General features: G+C 39.2%; 1 protein-coding gene across 6 annotated transcripts in view; it reads left to right on the top strand.

Annotated features, from left to right (window-relative positions):
- TIAM2 (TIAM Rac1 associated GEF 2) overlaps positions 1 to 19,786 on the top strand; it is an 88,625-nt gene that overhangs the window by 67,569 nt on the left and 1,270 nt on the right. For 5 of the 6 annotated variants that reach the window (XM_074537694.1, XM_074537693.1, XM_074537695.1 and 2 more), the window contains 11 exons: positions 8,205 to 8,384; positions 9,797 to 9,865; positions 10,241 to 10,366; positions 11,651 to 11,759; positions 12,385 to 12,564; positions 13,986 to 14,104; positions 15,251 to 15,359; positions 16,357 to 16,415; positions 17,249 to 17,354; positions 18,106 to 18,193; positions 18,822 to 18,976. In XM_074537694.1, the coding sequence (XP_074393795.1) occupies positions 8,205 to 8,384; positions 9,797 to 9,865; positions 10,241 to 10,366; positions 11,651 to 11,759; positions 12,385 to 12,564; positions 13,986 to 14,104; positions 15,251 to 15,359; positions 16,357 to 16,415; positions 17,249 to 17,354; positions 18,106 to 18,193; positions 18,822 to 18,976 (1,300 nt within the window). Of the gene's footprint in view, positions 1 to 1,037; positions 1,475 to 8,204; positions 8,385 to 9,796; positions 9,866 to 10,240; positions 10,367 to 11,650; positions 11,760 to 12,384; positions 12,565 to 13,985; positions 14,105 to 15,250; positions 15,360 to 16,356; positions 16,416 to 17,248; positions 17,355 to 18,105; positions 18,194 to 18,821; positions 18,977 to 19,786 lie in introns of those variants that run through there. The other variant, XM_014267797.3, reaches the window with a different exon arrangement.

The raw sequence follows: 19,786 nt of genomic DNA, 5'->3' as shown, positions 1-19,786 counted from the left end.
TCAATTTTCTGTTTACAGTCTTCTCCCCCAGTGACCCTGATATGTCTCCAAGAGGAAGAAAGGGCACAGTCCATCCACTAAGCAAGAGGTTCCTGCTGCTGTGATGTGTTCTGCATGTCTTATCAGCAGCATGTTGTTTCAGGGCTCCAGCATCATTTTTCCTCTGATAGGCAGCTTCTCAGTGACTGAGCTGTACAGTTTGGCAAATGCTGAGCTGTCAAGTTGTGCTAATGATTTGGAAAGAGATGGATGTAAGTTTAATTGCAGTAATTAAAGGAGAAATCTGTGTTATTCCCTTGCTTGTATGAAGGTGAACATCCTTGAAACCTTGGAAGCAGTGCACTCATAACCAAGGATACAGATACCCAGGCTTGGTGTATCATTGGGGTTCAAGAAAAGGGTTTCCTAGGGAGCAGTAGGTGCTGCCAAGGGCAGTGTTGAATGAAGCCTTACAGCTCAGCTTCATTGCACTCTAGGAGTGCTGTGATAGGGGCAACATGGGAGTTGCTGTGTTTTATTATGCCACTGGTGTAGTTCTCCTTTTATTAATGAATTGCTTGTCAGTCTTTTATCTCTTCGGTTCAGTGTTGTCATGTCCTATAATGTTTTATTTAAAGCTGCATTGTTCTTAGAGTAATCTATCTGTAGACCCAAATGGTTTTGTATAAATATGTCAGCATCAGAACTCTTACTTTCAAGCCTGAATTTATTAGTGAGCTCATTTTAAATTTCTTTTTATTGATATAATTATGGCTAAAAAGTTCAAACAAAGGACAAGCATAATTATATAAAAAATCATCGAGAGAGCTGCCTATTTGTTTTTCATTTTATCATTGTAAGAGCATTTGTATGCCTCAACATTTAGCAGCATATACCCTTGACAGAACATCAGTGCTATTGACAAATTATGCTGACCTTCAGGGCAGTCAGCACCCTCTAGATATTTTTAGGTATTTGGCTAACTTTCTCAAAGCACCTGATGTTTTGTTTATGCAGTAAATTTCACAGGCAGGGAGGCAGGTATATTTCTGGGGAGATCAAACCCATCTTCCCTTGTCATAACTGAACTTTGTCCTGCACTCACCACATCAAGCTATTTATAAAAAAACCTTCTCATCTAGCATGTTTTTCCTTCATTTGTAGCAATAAAGGGAGGCATGGCAGGTCTGTCTGTACTCTCAAACGCTGCTTAGCCTCCTCTCACTGGGATGTTGTCAGCATCTTTGATTTTTGAGTAATTGGCACAAAAGAGAAACTTGTGCAGCTGAGCTCAGAGGGAAGGTGTGTTTGTGGGGGATCACAACATCCGCGGCTTCCTTCCGAGGGCTCTTTCCTTTAGCAAAGTTTGCGCTCCCGCGCCGCAATGCCCGCCTTCAGGAGGAGTAAAGCCAGAGCTAAGAGTTTAGCGCTGGCTCGCAAGACCCAGCAGCAGGCAGCAGCAGCTTACGGCTCCCTGCACAGGATGCTCTCCATGGTGAGTTCTGCAGCTTCTGCCGTGCCTTCAGCCGGGGGTGCTGCATAATTAGCCTGGGGTTGGGGTTAGGATGGGGTGGCAGGAGCATCCAGGCTGCCTGTGCCTAATAAATAATGACAGTACCAGCATTAGTCATCAAATGATGGATTCTCACAGTGTGTAGTTGGGGGCTGAGTTTGTACCAGTGCTCTGCATGGGAAAAGGTTTGGGGTTTCTGAAGTTTGGGGGAGGGAAGGGTGGGTTGGTTGCCTGCACTGTTTGCTGCTGGGCTCGAGCAAATTATTATTTCTTGCATCTCTCAGAGAAAGGACTAAGTAAGATCCATATTTTGACAAGAAGTGGGAAGGTTTTAAAAAGATTCCTCATGGAAATTTGGAAATAACTGCAGCATGAATATTTTAACTGTTTCTCTGCTTTTTCAGAATCAAGTTAGTATTGTGGAAATAGGGAGGGGAAAAATATGATCTATAATCAAGGTAAAGATGGCAAAATATATGTATTACACAGATGGCTGTATATATGTGTATATATGTATATATATGTGTGTACATATATATATATACATACACACGTATATATGTATATATGTGTTACACAGGTTGCAGAAAAATACCATGAGCCTCCTGCATTAAAAATTGACAACATCAGGATAAGGACCTGGGGTAGGAAGAACTGCCAGCTTTTTACAAAACCAGGGTTTGGGAAAATTTTTATTGTGTGCTTTGATGTTGCCTTATAAGACTCTCCTTTTTGTGACCTGGGCTGTCAGGGTTCCTCTTTCTGTTTTCCTGATGCTCTCATCTTTACATTCTGTATAGTCAGGATTTGGTGTCCTGTGATGGAAATCACCTCTGTTTTGCTTTTGACTTTGGTGTGAGTTGGGTCAGATGACTTTGGAGACTGATTCTAGAGAAACTGAGCGCAGCATCTATGAACTCAGTGGCTGCTGCTTGTCCTGGGGACATGGTCAATGCTTGGGCTCTTGGGCCCAGGTGCCTGCTGCATGACTTGGTTTGTATCTAACAAGAGTTTTGGTCAAGTACCTCAGTCACCACTGATGGTTCTTCTGTGCTCAAAGAGAAAGATGGGCATCTCTCTGTGTGGCAGGTGAGCGGGAAGATTTTCCACCACGCAAATATCAATATCTCAGGCACCACATAGGTGGGTTACATCTTGGCTGTTTTACACAGCTGTATGTTCAGCCTTCTTTCAGGCCTTAACCTGTGCTCTCTGGAAAGAAATACTGGGTCAGCAGCCCCTCCCTCACTATTATCACAAATACTATTATCACAGATAGTATTTGTGATAATTCTAAATGAGGTTGGTGACATCCAATTCTGTTAACAGGCTGATTTGCTAATGTAAATCTCTCTGAAACTGGGAAATTCTAACTCAAAGACAAAAGTTCCTCGTTAATTCCTTGCCTTTTGTATGATCTAGTAGTGCCTAGCAGGGCACCTGCTAATCCTGTGGTGCAGAGGAGTTGCTTTTCCCTCCTTAAAACACAACTCCAACTGTGATTTACATATTTCTATGAAGCAACTGAGTAGACACCAAGAAATGCCCTTCTTTTAGCAAAGTTTTAAATATTTTCATTAAAAGACATGCAAGAGACAGAGTGAAACAAAGCAGACACCTAGAATTTTATTGTCAGTCAGGAACAAGTCCATACTGAGTGGCCTTGGAGTTGGGAAAAGAAGGAGAAGGAGCAGAAGATAGCTAATGGCTGAGGCTACTGCTTTAGCTTCTGTTTGCTGAAAGCTGAGCAGCACTTTTGCCCAGACTTTTGTGGTGAAAATGCCACAAAGTATTTTTCAGTAAAGCTCTACTGTCATTTTTCAGTTTCAATTAACAAATTACAAGAGTGAGGTACTTTATTGATCTCTAACATAAAGCAACTTTTTTTCTGTGATCTTTAAGGAAGTTAGAGTCTTCAACTTTCTAGCCTTCAACTTTCTAGCCTTTTATATTGCTTGGTTACAAAGTACTTCCCAGTCTGAGGAGATGCCAGAGATGCCCACAGAGTTATGCACACAAAGTAAAAGGGATGGACATCTCCAAGAGCTTTCCTTTTGCACAGAGAGAGGGATGTAAAGGTGTCTCAAGCTAATTGTTCATTGCTCAAAATTCCATGTAATTGTACTTCTTCTGCTGACTGGTGCATTCAGTCTTCCTGGAAATACATCCATCAGATAGAGCTGATATGTTAGGTATTAATGTTTGGAGGGAACAACTCTAATCTATTTCTTCAGGATGTTTCTGAGCATGTTTCCTCTTAGGGTAGAGAGTTCAAAGGATTGGTGATCCAGCCCATGGATATGGTCTGTGTCCTGCACAAGGATACGGAATCCTGAATGCTCTTCAAAGGACAGGCATGGCTTTCACTTCACCAAGGAGTCTTTCTTAAGTTGTGTAGAATTTTCTAAGTCTACTAAAATATTCCTTTCCATCACTGTTTCAAACAAACCCTGACAGACTGGGGTAAATGAGGGTAAACAGCAGCGAGCAGAGACCCTGTAACACTAATTGACCTTGTGCAGCATTTATGCTCAATCAGTATAATTCAGTAGAAAGTCACAGGATAGCCATGAAATCGTTGTGCTAGTTCTTAACCACTGCTGATTAATGTCTTCTGCTCTCTCACTGATTAATTTTATGGGGTTTTGTTACTCTGGTGGGGATAGCACAACCTCAAATGATGTTGAGGAGCAAAGAAAATCTGTAAGACATCCTTGTAAGAGTATCTTTTTCCTCACTTTAGGGGAATAATCTGTAATATTTCTTATTGCAACTATTATGGAAAATGGAATGTGCTGCATTTCCATCTAAACACCTCTGTGGTTGCTGGCTGCTGTGGGTCAAGGTGACATCTCTGTGGGCTGGAAATTTCCATTCAAAGGTTGCTTTGAGCAGTCCACATTCACAGAGATTACTCCTTGCAGAAGGACATGGAACCTTAAGTCTGAGTCTCAAACATGCAGGGACGAAAGAAACATTTCTCCAGACTACTTATACACATCCTTCTGTTTTCTAAGAGGCCAGGAGATGTTGGTCAGGAGGTTGCTTCCCCTGACTGGTAGATCTGTAGAACAGTTTATACAACTTTGTTGGAAAATATTGAATATGGCCAATAAACCATAAAGTTTATTAAGCACAGTGCTCCTTATCTTCCTTCTCCCTGAAATAAATGTGGGGATTTTTTCTCTTTAAGCCTGCATAAACTCCATTTTTCTTTCCCACCTCTAGCACTGTTAGTCTAAATTTTTTGATATTTATCCTTATCTGTCTGCTCTTCAGTGCCAAAGGTAAGCTGAAGCCACTTTTAGTCCCCCGTACAGGTTGCTGAAAGCAGCATACATAAGCTCAAGTAATGGATTTTGGAGGAAGTTTGCTGCTTCTATTGTAGTTTCTCCTCAGCTTTTATCTGTTCCCAGCTGTGCTGCAGCCTCGTCTGCAGTCAGTTATCTGGACTTTTCTTTTTTACTGATTTAAATGTTTTTATTCTGATAAGCTGCACACTATAAAGGTTGGCATAAACAATTTTTTTTCCATTTACTAAGTAAAAACAGTCTTGGTCCTGTGCAAATAAAATCAGCTGTGTGCTTGAGGAATTGATCAGTTTTATCTCAGAGTCAAATCTGCCTGTATTAACCATTGCAATGTCAAGATCAGAGCAAACCCAGGTTTAATTCCCTCCTTAATTCAAGATAGATGTGGATGTGTGTAGTATCAAGAGGGAGTTCCTTTTGAGACTTCTGGGCTTAAGGGCGCTGGACTACCAAGTTTTGATTTGGCATCCAGAATGTCCAGATGGCTTTGAAATCCCAGCTGCAGGGCAATCCCAGTTAGAGGACAGAGGCTGAGCCTCTCCTGCTCACACATGCCAGATGTAAAAGAGCTGGTTCTCAGGGCTGTCGCTCAAGACTTTCTGGAAAGGATCTGTTTTAAACAGTTTAAAAGAGCAGGAAATTGTCAAAGGCAGAAAGTAGCATCCAGAACACTAGGGAAAAAGGGTAGAGATCCCGACCGGGGTGGTAAGAGAGTTTTGGGAAGAAACATGGAGGAAGAATTGTTTTATGCTTGTCAACTTATTTGTTGCTATGTTCTCACTTATACTAGGCTCCTTGTCAAGAACCAGTGGTTCCACTGGCAGAATGGGTTCCTTCATCTTCTGTGGTCTATGCAGTGTATATGAGTGCATGTGAAGCACTTTTGTCCTGTGATCAAGTAGCATTTCATGCTTGCTTTGACCCAAGGGTAAATACCACAGTGGGTACAAAGAGTGAGGTCTGGATATTGCCTGGTCTGGAAGACTCTTCCCTCTTGTAGAGGGAAGGACACAGAGCAGCAAGACTTAAGGAAAAGACAAGATCCTGTGAGCAGGAACGTCAAGGACAATATTTTTAATGCCAAATTTGCAAACATATCCGGGAACATATTAAAGTTTATATAAATATATATATTGTCGGCAGTACAGAGAGGTAATCCTGTGCCTTGGGCTTAGGCCAGCTATGCAGAACAATTTCTGACAGCAAAATGATATTGCTTAGGTGATCAAAAAATATTTATATGGAGGAGTATCATCTATTTCCATATGCTTTCCCATACAGTGATTCTTGGTGACAGATGCAGCACTGACCCCAAAACTCAGGGGATGTAGAAATAGCACATTCCCCAATGTCTGCCTGCTCTGTATGCAAAGGTGGTTGAGGAGGAATAGAGGACTTCTAACTCTTCCTTGTAAAACTGAGTCTGATGATGATGCTTGTGACTTGCTTTCAATAGGCTGCCTTGCATCCTTGATCCCAATGTCCTTGATCAGTCATCAGGCTGATGTAAATCAAGCTGCCCATGTGCATCTTGAGCTGTAGAGAGTGTAAAATCTGAAATATTCTCATATAAATACAAACCTTTCTGACATCAGAAACAAAGAAAGAAAACAAAAGTGAAGTGCTTTGGCATTCAGTTGTTTAGAAACTGCTTTAAAATAACCCATATACACACACACCCACACACCACTTCCTAAAGGATTTGTTTGCAAGCCACTAATTAATTTTGGTGTCACAGACTGACTACAATTTTAAAATTTATTCCATCAGTGTGGAGCTATAACAAACACCATTCAATTCATATTGCCATTTTTGGGTCCTAATAAGTGTTGAGAATACTAAATGTATCTAAATTTCATAGTCCTACAAACTGTTATTATACTGGATTATAAAGAGAGTTCCACATATCAGTGAGGAAAGTAATTTCATTTTTTTTAGAGTGGTGGCATTTTTCAAAACTGAGAATTGGGAAGCTACTGAGCAATTTGGACTGCGTGGCAAATATCTGACATTTTGACATTTATTTTCATCATATAGATATTTAATCACAGGAATGGTTGAGATTAAATATTGCTAGTCCATTTAGCCTCCAATTTACTGAAAGACTTTGTATAGCTCAGTTCATTTTCAGATTAACTTTTGCATTCGTTCATTTGATGGCCTAGTGTGTTGGTGAACCAAGCTACACAGGTGATCAGTGGTGAATCAGGACACCCAAAAAGGATGACCTGAAACAGCTTGTGGAATAAATAAAGTGCAAATTAAGACAACTCTGAAATGCACTCATGTCCTGATATCACTATAAAAGGACTAACACATGAAATAAGGCAGGCTTCATGTAGTCCTCATTTGAATGCACTTGCTAAATACAAGGTGATAAATGTCACAGCTTATGCAACTGTCCAGTTTGTGCAAATGTCTGAATGACAGAAGCACTAAAGAATTGTTTCATGTACTACAAAGATGTGGATACTGAATGCTGTCAACATAGAATTGGGTAATGGTAGCGATGTTTTAGCTTCCAGGGAAACACTATGTAAGAAAGAGAGCAGTGGAATAATTTCAAATTGAGCATTGAAGATTATGGTCTTCAAAAGTTGCTCTTGAATATTAGTTGTGGTCATCCAAGAGCAAATGACATAATTATTTCATAGTGTCAGAAATATCTCCTTGTCTTCCATCTTTGCATTACAAGATTAACTGTTGTCATTTTATCTTCAGTTCCTATCTTGTTTGAATATTTTCTCTGTTTTATTTATTCTGTTTTTAATAATTCTTCTAAAGAATATAAAATACTAATTTTCCATTTGCTTTTTTTGAAAGCAAAGGATCCTGATATGTCGTTGTTTCCTTGGAAAGAAAACATCTGACCATCTTTTGACATCCCTAGAAATAGGATTCTGAACCCTCAGCTTCATGTCTCATTGTTTAGAAAGCAACAAGACAACACACAATACAATATATGTTAGAGATTAAATACAAAAGAATATTGTAGATGCTTATAAGATATTTACCTGCTTATTCTTTCCATTTTGATGCAATGAGTGTTGCAAAATAAGAGAGGTGCAAAACAGTGTGAAGCTAGGGTCATAAGTATCAAAGTATGTGATATATCCGAGTGCTCTATCATCTTTTGCACTCTATGAACTTGTATCTGAAGACTGAAAATAATTTGTGCTGGAAAATCACCAGCAATTTTAAATTCCTTTTACTGCTCTCATCTGGTTCTGCTATAAATTAAAGCTGTTCAAACCTGTCAAGATACACATCTGACAAAAATTGATAGCATGCTCTGGCCCCTGAATTTGCAACAGGAGCAAAATTGGAGGAATTTAGAAGTATTTGTAGTACAACTTGTATTCTAAAATATCATTGCTTGTTTGCCTCTTCTCACTCAACAGAGCGCAGAGCAGATCAGTGCATTGTGCAGAAACTTCCAAGAAGTCCAAGCAAGCAATATGGAAGGACAGAAGGACAACCAGGATCCACCTCCACGACCACTGGCTCGCCACCTTTCTGATGCAGACAGACTGAGGAAAGTCATCCAAGAACTTATGGACACTGAGAAATCTTATGTCAAGGTACAAAAAACAAACTTGTTTTTGAGGCTGATTGTGACTTGTGGACAGTGTTAACATATTTTGATCTTGTCTTTACACAACCAGCCTTCCACAAGGGCCATAACCTACAAAGTCTCCGTATCTAATTGTTCATGTTGCTTCTGGCAGACTTGCTCCTGCAGCTGAAGCTGTAGGATCTGAGGTAGTAGCATAAATTGCAGTCGATTTGTAGTTGTATTGGAGAGCAGTCGTCCGTGGGGAGAAGATACCTGCAGACTAAAAGGGTTTTTCCAGGGGATGTCTCCCCAGTTTTCAAGATGAAGATAAATCTGGTAGAAGAACAGAATAGTCTCATACAAATGAGTATGTAGAAAAGAGTGCATGATTATTTTTGAACCAGGAAAGCTAAAAGGCACAACTCCAGTGGGTTGTTGCATGACAGGGAAGTTATTCTGACTGATAAACCTGCAAATTGTTCAGTGTATCTCTCTTCTTTTTATGAACTCTAAAATCACATGACTGATTGCCAAAGGAAACAAAAAAACATCGATTTCATTGACCTTCAGCAAGAAGGCATCATCTCCTTTTCTCTATCTCAAAGCCTGTATTTACAGATGTCAGTACTTGCTGCAGTAATGTTTGTGGAAGAGAAAACACTTCATCCACCAGTGCACTGATATAGCCATATGCTGGGCCCTCATTTTTGTCCACCTGATATATCTTTTAGAGGAATCACTTGAACAAAGCATGACCATAGAGACCACTGATATACATGAAATTTTGCATCAGGAAAAATTGTGGCACATTGCAATACTTGTTATGGCATTTTCAGGGAGCTGCTCATTATTCCTTCTACACAGAATTTCTGGTGTGTCTCTTCCCAGGGCTGGAGAGCCCTGTAGTGGGCCCCAGCCCTGCTGTCATGCTTTGGTGTGGGACACTGAGTCTTCAAAAATGGCATTAGTTTTTTTTTAAGAAGTGACTGACAAAGCCCTTGATCATACCTACCTGACAAAATAACTGAACACTTTAATAACTTGTAGGGTTTTAAAATGCTACATGTCCTTCTGAATGTTACTACAGGTGTTTAAATAAGAGGCTATTTATATAGTTTATGTAACATTTATGCTGTTCATATGGATGGACTCATTCAAAAATAAACATCTGTAATAATTCTTCCTCATGCTAAGCTAAAATATAATTTGTTATAATCAAGTTGTAAAACTTTAAGGATGAAAAATAACATTACGCTGAAATCACTTTGTCTCTAATTTAGCAGTAACTTCAGTGCTAATAATATGCAGGCTATTTTGTTACTGAAAAGGAATTGTATCTTCAGTTCATTCCCCAAATTTACCACTATCTCAGTGTTACCACATAAAGAACAGTTTCCAAATGGTACAGAAAAAGTGAACAAATATTCTTTTTTGCAGGACTTGAGCTGCCTCTTTGAGCTATACTTGGAGCCCCTTCAAAAAGAAACCTTTCTTACTCAGGATGAGGTGAGGGAATATCTGAAAAAGGTCCTTGTCATTCTTTTATGGGCTAACACCTTGACACTTGGATTTTTTATTGCTGAGAGTGGGACAGAAAAAGCAAACAACAAAGATGTCAACAGGAATGACACCAGTCAGTGCCTTTCTCTCTGGTGTGCGCATCTCTTCCTTTTCTTAAAGAGTAATTGTTTTTCTGAATTAACTGCTGAGAAACCTCCATTTTTTGCATGGATTTTTGATAAAACCTGTTTGAAAAGTATTAACAATGACATTACTAGCCTTTGCAATCTCATTGTGTGTTGCATCTCCTTAGTCCACTGTTTTCAAAAGACCTTTTAGGTCCATGGAGTGCCGTACTTCATGGCCTGATGTTTTCCACAGATGGAGTCCTTGTTCGGCAGCCTGCCAGAAATGCTGGAATTCCAGAAGGTGTTTTTGGAGACCCTTGAAGATGGAATATCTTCTTCCTCAGATTTTAATACATTGGAAACACCATCTCAGTTCCGGGTAAATATTTCATCATTTCATACTTTGTAGTGTGCCTACAAATGTTTGTGAAAATCTGGCTTTAAGAAGTTTCTGGCTCTTAGAAGTTTCATAGGGTTGCTTTGAAGCTTTACTTTGGATTACAGAGTTCTGTTCAGCAATGAAGGGTTAGTGCTGTTTTTCATGGTCTTATCTTCCTCCCCATGGCAAAATTTGCAACGTGGGAAAAGACAGAGTAGACTTGGAGTACACGATGTTTGGCAATGTTTGTGAGGCAGAACTCCTTTGTAGAGAGTTTATTCTCACTGTGCTGAATTCTGCTCTGCCTGTGCTTTTCTGTGTTGTGCCCAACTAACCCCCAAGAGACTGGGAGCTTTTTTTGTTTAATGCCACATGAGTTTCCCATGTAGTGAGGTCCAAGGAGCAGGAATTGAATTGTAAATGGCTGCAGCGCTACCCAGTACCTGCCCTGACTGGAGGAAGTGGATTCCCTGGCAATGGAGTCACTGGCTCAGGACTGAGCTGGCAGGTCTCCTGAACACTTGCTGCATTTTGTGGAGCAAACATTGATTAAAATAAGGGAGAGGGCTGATTTCCTCCTTCCTCACTATTCCTCTTTCTTATATTTGCTTTGGGAGGCATTTTTCTAAAAACCTCTTTTGTGATTCAGTCCCTCCCACATCTTCCCAACCTCCTCTTCATGCAAGAACATCAGAGGTGTCCTGTAATTACCACCTGCCTGAAAAAAGGAAAACGGCTGGAAAGCAATCCTGTGTTTGTTTTACTCTGTCCCTTCTGGCTTTGGCACTTTTATGCCTTGCTTCCTATGGCTCCTGTTTTCTTCCCAGAACAACATAGTTATATGTCTGCTGATTTTTGTTCCTGTGCTGCCTGAAATATAAAGTAAAACAGAATACCTGCTCAGGAAGAAAGGAGAAAATTGCAGGCTGCCCTCTACACTCAGCAAAATACAAAAATATCATCAAGTTACTACCAGTAAAAATCATCAAAACTCTACACTCAACGAAATACAAAACAATCATCAAGTTACTACCAGTAGTATATTCATTATATATATATATATATATATATATATATATATATATATATATATGTATGTATGTATATATATATATATGTGTATATATATATATGTATATATATATATATGTATATGTATATATATATATATGTATATGTATAGAAAGATAGCTGATAATTCACTATTGAGTCTGTTTGTTGTATGCCTGAATATATATTTAGGATTCTAGTAGTGAACTAATATTTTGATTGTGTTGATTTCAGAAATTGCTGTTTTCCCTTGGTGGCTCCTTTCTGTATTATGCTGACCACTTCAAACTGTACAGTGGCTTCTGTGCAAACCACATCAAAGTTCAGAAAGTTCTTGAGAGAGGTAATTTATTGTCTTCATTATTGTAATTTACTTCCATGAATTCAAACCGCAGTGAGCTACTGTTACAAATCTTGTCAACTTGCAGAGAATATTGGATGAAATCAAGGAATAAATATTGGTATCAAACAAGGACTAATCAGGTGTCTTTCAATAGGAAGATCTAAGATCACAGGTTCTGCTGAAGTATGGTACCGACCTGAAGAACAAGATTCCTTTTATAACCTCCAGGCAGTAGCCTGGAGAGCTGTAGAAACACCTTCCACAACTTTGTGCTGTCTGCAGGCCCAGTCTCCAGAAAAGCAGCAACAAATGGTAGAATAAATCAGGAATTACTTCCTCTGCCATTCACTGCAATGCAATGGAAAAATCAGAGGAATAATGTCACCTTCATAAAATTGCTCTCTCAGCCCTTTTGAATGTTATTGGATGCAGGAAATTATAATGAAATTGACAGTATATGCTACTCTGTAAATCATTCATTGAAGAGGGCAAGAGTTTTGGTGCTGGGTTCAAATTGCCATTCCACATTTTTCAATTATTGTAGCTTCCATGACTTTCATATTCAACTGACAAATTTTTTTTTCCTTTTTTTTCTTTTTTTTCTTTTTTTTTTTTTTTAATCTAGCCAAAACAGATAGTGCCTTTAAGACCTTTCTGGATGCTCGAAATCCCACAAAGCAACATTCTTCCACACTGGAGTCATATCTCATAAAGCCTGTTCAGAGAGTGCTGAAATATCCTCTGCTTTTAAAAGAGTTGGTGTCTCTGACAGACAATGAGAGTGAGGAGCATTATCATTTGACAGGTAACTTCTTTTCTTCTACAAGAATGAATTAATTAAGTTTTATTTCCTGCCCTTTCTGAAGATACAGGTAGGCATTCTGGTAGACAGCACAGAACTTGTCAAAACCTAGAGAGAATTCCGTCACTCTCCTTAAAAGTATTAAGTAATTTTTTTGTTGTTGTTCCTTTAGCTAAAAGTCCTACTTGGTATGTCCAAGTCCCTTTGAGAAGTAGGTTTGGCAGATTTGCCATGGCAAGTAGGACTGGGATCTTTATCCTCATGCACAGGGGCATGTCAGGTCACAGTGTTGCCTTTTTTTTTTTTTTTTAACCCACTTGAGAAATACTGACCAAGGCTCCATCTTGTGGTTATTATTTAGTTCTTGAAATATGTCAAAAAGTTTAAGAGCACCACAGAAGGAAATATTTGTTGTTTGAGGTCCTTCTGTGACTCTTGTTTGTGTAGAAGAGATCTTTGTCAAATGTTTGCAGTCTCTCCCATGTGGAGAGACTTATCTGACATGCATTAGAGTTGATTGCTTTTCTAGGTTCACATGCCTGGGACTTCACCCTGGCAAATTCCAGTTCAGGTCTGTCAGCACCTGGTGGATGAAAATCAAGAGATGTATTTTATGGATTGACTGTCATTTTCACAAAATGGATGCAGACAAAATACACTGTCAGTAAAAACTCATGAGGATGTTACTGACTTCAAAAGAAGCTTCAAATATTGTTCCCTTTCCCAAACAAGCTGGGACTGGGGACTTATTTGCAGGTCAGGATAGATGCCAAACTGCTAAAATTAACAATTGATGAAACAACTGTGCCATTAAGAATTGATGAAACAAAAGTTCCTTGTCCACTTCCATTCTGAATTAATACAAAAATATAATGGAAACTAGTGACATTCTTGTTTGGAAAACGTAATTTAAACAAAACCTGGCCACCAGGATTTAATATGTGCAGCCTATGAGGAACTTGTACAGCCTGACACTGTATTTCTTTGTCCATTCTGGGAGGAGACAAATGCAATTTGTTTCTCCTGAAGATCATTAGGTAACTTATTCTAGGATGAGTGTAGATTACTCCAGAGGACTTAGTGGCCCTGTATCTACAAGATGCAAAATTTAACCATGGTACTATCGTACTGCCATGGTACTATCATACACCCCCCGACTTTGGGGGCTTGTCACTGGAATGCTTACTGCAGCCTTTTCAGCCACTTAAAACACTACATGAGCATTTTTCACTTACTCTGACCAGGAAGTTTTTCTTCTACTGTTGCTATGAGAAAGTATTGATACAGAGCTAGAATTCAGTTTGCCAAACTTTCAGAAGGCAACATCATTTTACATGCCTCAAGGGGAATTGAATTTAAAATTACCATATTTAGAAAATAAAAATTAATTACATAGCTGTGTATGAAATTTTTACACCTTACAGAAGCACTGAAGGCAATGGAAAAAGTAGCAAGTCACATAAATGAGATGCAGAAGATATATGAAGATTATGGCACTGTATTTGACCAACTGGTTGCAGAACAAAGTGGAACAGAGAAAGAGGTAAGAGAAGAAAAAACATGTCACATTGACTCTTGAAGCATTATCCAGCTTCCTCTAGGGGCTTCCTCTCTTCCTGAGGTAATCTGGGGAACTTACTTCCACTGGGCTTGCTCCATTCTCCTTTAATATTTTGACTTCCGTTTTGTACCTACCTGTCAAATTTCTTTCTGTCAGTAGGTTATGGTAAAGTTTGCAGACAGCTGCCAGAGCTGCATTCTGGACTGACAGGAATTGCAAGCAGGAGTAGATATAGTTCTTAGTAGGAAAAACCCTCTTGTCAAAACATTGCAGATATTACCCATGCCCCGAGGCATTCAGATTTTATGCTGTTGAGTTCTTAAGCTCTTAACATATTTTTTCACCCATATAAATGAAAATGGCAATTTGAAGGATTTCACATTAAGGTCTGTTATTCTCATTCTCTGCACTTCCAGTGCTGAGGCATCCATGGGTATTTGTCAGAGCAAAACCCATTAGTTATACAGACTGTGTGCAGTCATCTCCCAGAACTGGGGCAGCAAGGCCTCAACTCAGCCATTTACATCAAACAATTACTAAGCAGATCAAATCTGTAAAGTTGGATATCAGATATGAGAGATGTCATTTCAGTTGTTTCATTTCCTGCTAGTAAAAGTCAGATTGTCCCTGTTGACTACCTGGTTTCTCATCATTTATGGGGAAACAAAACTTGACAGCCTTTGATATTCTTTAGCATTATGTTGTGTCCCACAGAAGAAAGGAGCCTCAGAGTACAAGGCCTCCATTAATTCTGCCATTGGTAGTGTCATTAATACTAATTACTCTATAGAAATTAAAGATATTTACAGCTAATAAATCAGGCAGTTCATAACTGGCTGTATGGAAGTGTAAGATTATCAGATCAGCTTAGTATTCTTCTAAGTTATTAATAGTAAGGACTTCTACCCAGCTTTTGTAACTTAGGGGCTACTACTTTGTATATTTGTAACCTGTTTTAAAAAAAGGGATTACTCATACTTTTCCTGCTGTAGTGAGGATCTCTTTCTATACATAGAGTAAATAAAGAAAACATGGATCCTTAAAGTTATCACTGTATACTAAAATGCAGCACTGATGTAGATATTTATACTGTTTATTTATTTTACTTACTGTTATAATTTAATCCAGGTGACAGAGCTTTCAATGGGAGAACTTCTGATGCACTCTACAGTTACCTGGCTGAATCCTTTTCCCTCACTGGGCAAAGCAAGGAAAGACCTTGAACTTACAGTGTTTGGTAAGTGCCTTTCTTAAGGACTCTGTGCTTTCAAATCTGAAGATGGCCACATTAGATCTCCTCCCAGGATAAAAGCCCCAAACTCCATTCCCTGCAGTCACGTGATATGTAGGGTGGATTTATATGTGAAAAAATGCATACTTGTGTTTTCCTAATATGAAAAAACCTTCTATTTATTTGCTTGCTTGTACTGTTTGCTCTGTGAGCCACCCTCAGCTGCTGTCTTGCCTATATTTAATCTATGGAAGATTTTCAAGAGGCAATATTAGAGTCTTCAGAACAATCTGTTAAATGAGGCTTTCAAAGGAGGCTTGTGGGAAAATCATGATTTATTCCACTCTTGTGAATTCAGACTAACTTCTGCTTTACAGCTACAGCATTGACATCCCCATCCAGATTAACCTGAAACTTGATGTGGAAATGAGAGCACACAAATAAGAGTCCATTTCTTAAAAAAAAAGATTATTTTAATACTTCAGTGGATAAACACCTTCAGAAGAACTCCAGGTTAATGTCAGACAGGTTTCTCTTTCTCAGGGTAGCATGGTTAGGGAAGGGGATGCTCCAAACACAAGAACAACCTGTTGAACTGCACGAAGAACAGACTGTGTCCTCTCCTGCTACAGGCCCTTCGCTCCACTTGAAAATGTCCACTGTCTACGGAAAGAAAATTTTTACATCTAACATACATCTTCTGTATTTATTTATGTGAAGAGTTACAGAGGACAGATAGGTGGTTACTATCTAAATGTACAGAATGGCTTCATCCTAAACATTCAGAACAAAATCGGAGGGAAAATGACTGCCATAGCATGAAAGTGCAGAATGAAAAACCCAGTTGTCATTTCAGCACATGGCAGATGCTTTTCTGTGTTTGCTTATCTCATCCTTCACATTCCCATGACTATACTTCTCCAAGATAGTATTTTCACTGAATATTGTAATATTATGCCTATAATTAACGGTTTTCCTTTTATTTTTTTCTTTTTCTTTTCAGTTTTTAAGAGGGCTGTAATACTGGTCTATAAGGAGAACTACAAACTGAAAAAGAAAATGGTAAGTCTGGTATCAGTGGAGATGGTGGATGTTCAGGATATTACTGCAATGTGAGATGGACTATAACAGTTTTAAAGGGGGAGTTACTGAGGTGAAACACCCCTTTCACTTGCTAGGCTGGAGTTCTGGCTATTCTGCTAAAACAAATGCTCGGTATCTGTGTAGCAATAAATATTTTTTGTTATTTAGTAAGCAGCAGCATCATCTTCTGTGTGAGCCCTGTGTTAATTTTATCAAGTGGAAAATGAAACATTGCTATGCAGAAATAACTAATTCTTCCAGATAGCATTTATGACAGCCTACCTTACCATAGGGTGCAGGTGAAAGACCTTTCTTTTATGGACCCTAAATACTCCTGGAAGGAAAGGAAAAGGGGCATTATATACATAACCTTCTCTGCACCCACTTACAGACCTGAAATGTGGAAGCCAGGTATCAAATTGTATGTTGCAAGTACCAGTGGTGATATACTGCACCATGCTCATTGTAACAGATGGAGGAGCTCTAAAAGTAGCAGCAGCAGCTACATGATTAATGTATTCTGCTAATCGACAGTCTGTATGTTCTTTCACAGGAAACTTCTTCCCTGGTAGTACTTATAGGCAAAGTTTTATTTTTATCAGTTAAAATCAAATGACTTTTAAAAGTTGAAGCAATTATGAATTCCAAAGGTTGTGTCTATCACCATTTCAACTACGTTTACAAGTTCATTTTAAGGTAGAGAAGGAAAGTTCAATCAATTTAGTTTTTCTTCTTTTTGTACTTAAGATCTAAGTACAAAACACCACTACTTCTTCTGCTTCTTAGAAATATCCTTTGTTTTCTTTTTACAGCCTACTAATGTTCGTGCTGCACATAATTATGGTGACTTGGATCCATTTAAATTTCGTTGGCTGATTCCTTTATCTGCTCTTCAAGTTCGACTGGGGAACACAGCAGGTAACTCTCTTGCAGTAAATACTTTAGGACTGAATGCTTTTCTGGAATTTTGTAATACTGCTTCTTCCAGATGTCTTTCTGAGCCTCAGGAAACAAGCAGGTGTAGAGAAAGTATTACCTGTCCACTGTTGTCTCTGCACTCAGGGGGTACAGGCTTGATACATTTACAGACTTTCTTCATTTGGTATGCTGACTTCTGTGCATTAAGGGAGATGTAACATGATGTGAAAGAATGACAGAACGGAAATTCCCAATAAAAGGCAGGTGGTTTACTGTAGTTGACATCCTGATGACACACTGGTGCTGTGTGCTGATCCTCATGTTTTTTCAAACAGCAGAAAGGTGACTGTAATTTGTGGTAGTCAAGGGCTGTGGGTTTATTTTCAAGCCGATCTTTATAGTCCTGTCCACTTCTGTATGTTCTGTAAAGTGTCACAAGGTTTTTAGAGCACTCCTGGGTGAAGGCCTGTTAAGGCTGGAAAACATAGAGAAGCAGCAGGAATGGGGGAAAGCAACTCTCCCAGAGAAAAGTTATCAAAGACAGTGCTGGGCTGCCACAGCAAGAGAGTTCTCTGGGGTTCCTTAGCTTCCCAAGCTTTCTCTTGGGTTCCACCTTGGTGAGATCCTCTGTAGCTCCACACATGGCTGAGTTAACACTGTCTTCTAGAGAGTCAGGAACTCTACCCTGGTCTTTCTAATGCCAAAGGTTTTGGGAAGTGTACGCAAAAGTAATGTTTCCTTCCATGCACAGGAACAGAGAACAGCTGTATCTGGGAACTGATTCACACCAAGTCAGAACTAGAAGGCAGGCCAGAAACAGTTTTTCAGTTGTGCAGCAGGTAAGCTGGACGTTGTATTTTACAAATCACATTAATGGCATTTAAAATAAAAAGAAAGTATTTTCTCCTGTGTGACCTTTACATCAGCAGTTTCAAAGTGGGACTCTTTACTTGAAGCTAGGCACTATGCCAATCTTTAGCTGCATAAAGTATAACAAATTCCAATTGGTGAATTAAGTGTAGTGATCCAATGTCAGAAATCTGCAGATATATGAACATAAGCTCCAGTATGGGCAAAGTAACTAATTTAACCACTCTGAGCTGGTTAACAGAGATTACTTTCTCATAAAGACCACTTAAGGTTGTGATTCTCTCATACAGAAGCTACCTTTCAAGTAATTTTCTAAGAGGAAGCAACTAAGATCTCAAAACACAAGGTGTGCGAAATGTCTAGCACTGTTAAGATGTCCCTGCCCAGAGTGCAGAGGTTGGAACTTGATGATCTTTAATGTCCCTTCCCACCCAGAACATTCTGTGATCTTATGATAGCTTTAAACCCACTACTAAAGCAAGCTTTTGAAATAAAACACTGCACTAAAGCCCATCAGCAGAAAGGCAGTGGGAACATTTTATCCCAGTGTCTTACTTCAGCAAGGAAATTAAGTTTTGTGTTTTCTTAAACTTGCAGTGATTCTGAGAACAAGACTAACATTGTGAAGGTCATCCGTTCTATTCTGCGGGAGAATTTCAGACGTCACATAAAATGTGAGCTACCGCTGGAGAAAAAATGTAAAGATCGCCTCGTCCCACTTAAGAATCGTGTACCTGCAACAGCCAAACTGGGTAAGAAACACCTGCTCAAGTGAAAACTAAAGCATCCAGACTCTGGTGCTGGTAGGGCATTCACAATTATTACCATAGAGTGATCATAGAGTGACATGTGTCAGACCCACAAATCCCATTTCTTCTTTTTTTGGACTGGAGCAGGAGTAGTTTCTCTACCACTCAGTATGTGACAAGGGCTAGAGGAGATAAGCACACTGCAATGTGTCATTAGCTGTCTTCAGAGAAGACTTAATAAGGCCCAAATGAATTTTGCTGGGAAGGAATAGACACCCTTTGCCATACAATATTAGCATTCTTTCCTCTGGGCTCCCTTTAGTAACTCAGCCCTAATAGCATTTATAGCTGGAACAACAGGGAAAAGGCAGGGGGTCTTGGTTCTTTCAATGCCCTAAATCTGCATCCCAGCTGATACTGTAATTAGGTACAGGATTCAGACATTTTAGTTAAATGAGTAGTTACTAGTATTTCAAGTTCTCTACCAGATCAGTCCTCTGTAAAATCCTCTTAATGTCAGAGGATCTGGAAGAGTTCAGCTGCTGCCTACACCTGGGCCCTTCAGTGTTTGATGTGCCCAAGTCAATCTTTCTTTATGCAGAAGCGTGAGCATGACTACACTTTTTTGGAGGATTTGATATATATTACGCATGAAGGAAAGCACAGAACCCTAGGATAGGTGTAATGAAAACTGTGACATGAGGAACACACTGTCGGTATCAGAGTGCTGACACATCTGACTTGGAATGACTATATCCACCATAATTGTAAGTGGGATATTAAGATAAAAGGTGTAACCAAATTTTTTTTCTG

This window comes from Zonotrichia albicollis, chromosome 3 (assembly GCF_047830755.1).
Source record: "Zonotrichia albicollis isolate bZonAlb1 chromosome 3, bZonAlb1.hap1, whole genome shotgun sequence".
Classification (NCBI taxonomy): domain Eukaryota; kingdom Metazoa; phylum Chordata; class Aves; order Passeriformes; family Passerellidae; genus Zonotrichia; species Zonotrichia albicollis.
Note: the sequence above shows the minus strand (reverse complement) of the source record. Positions and strands in the feature narration are given on the sequence as shown.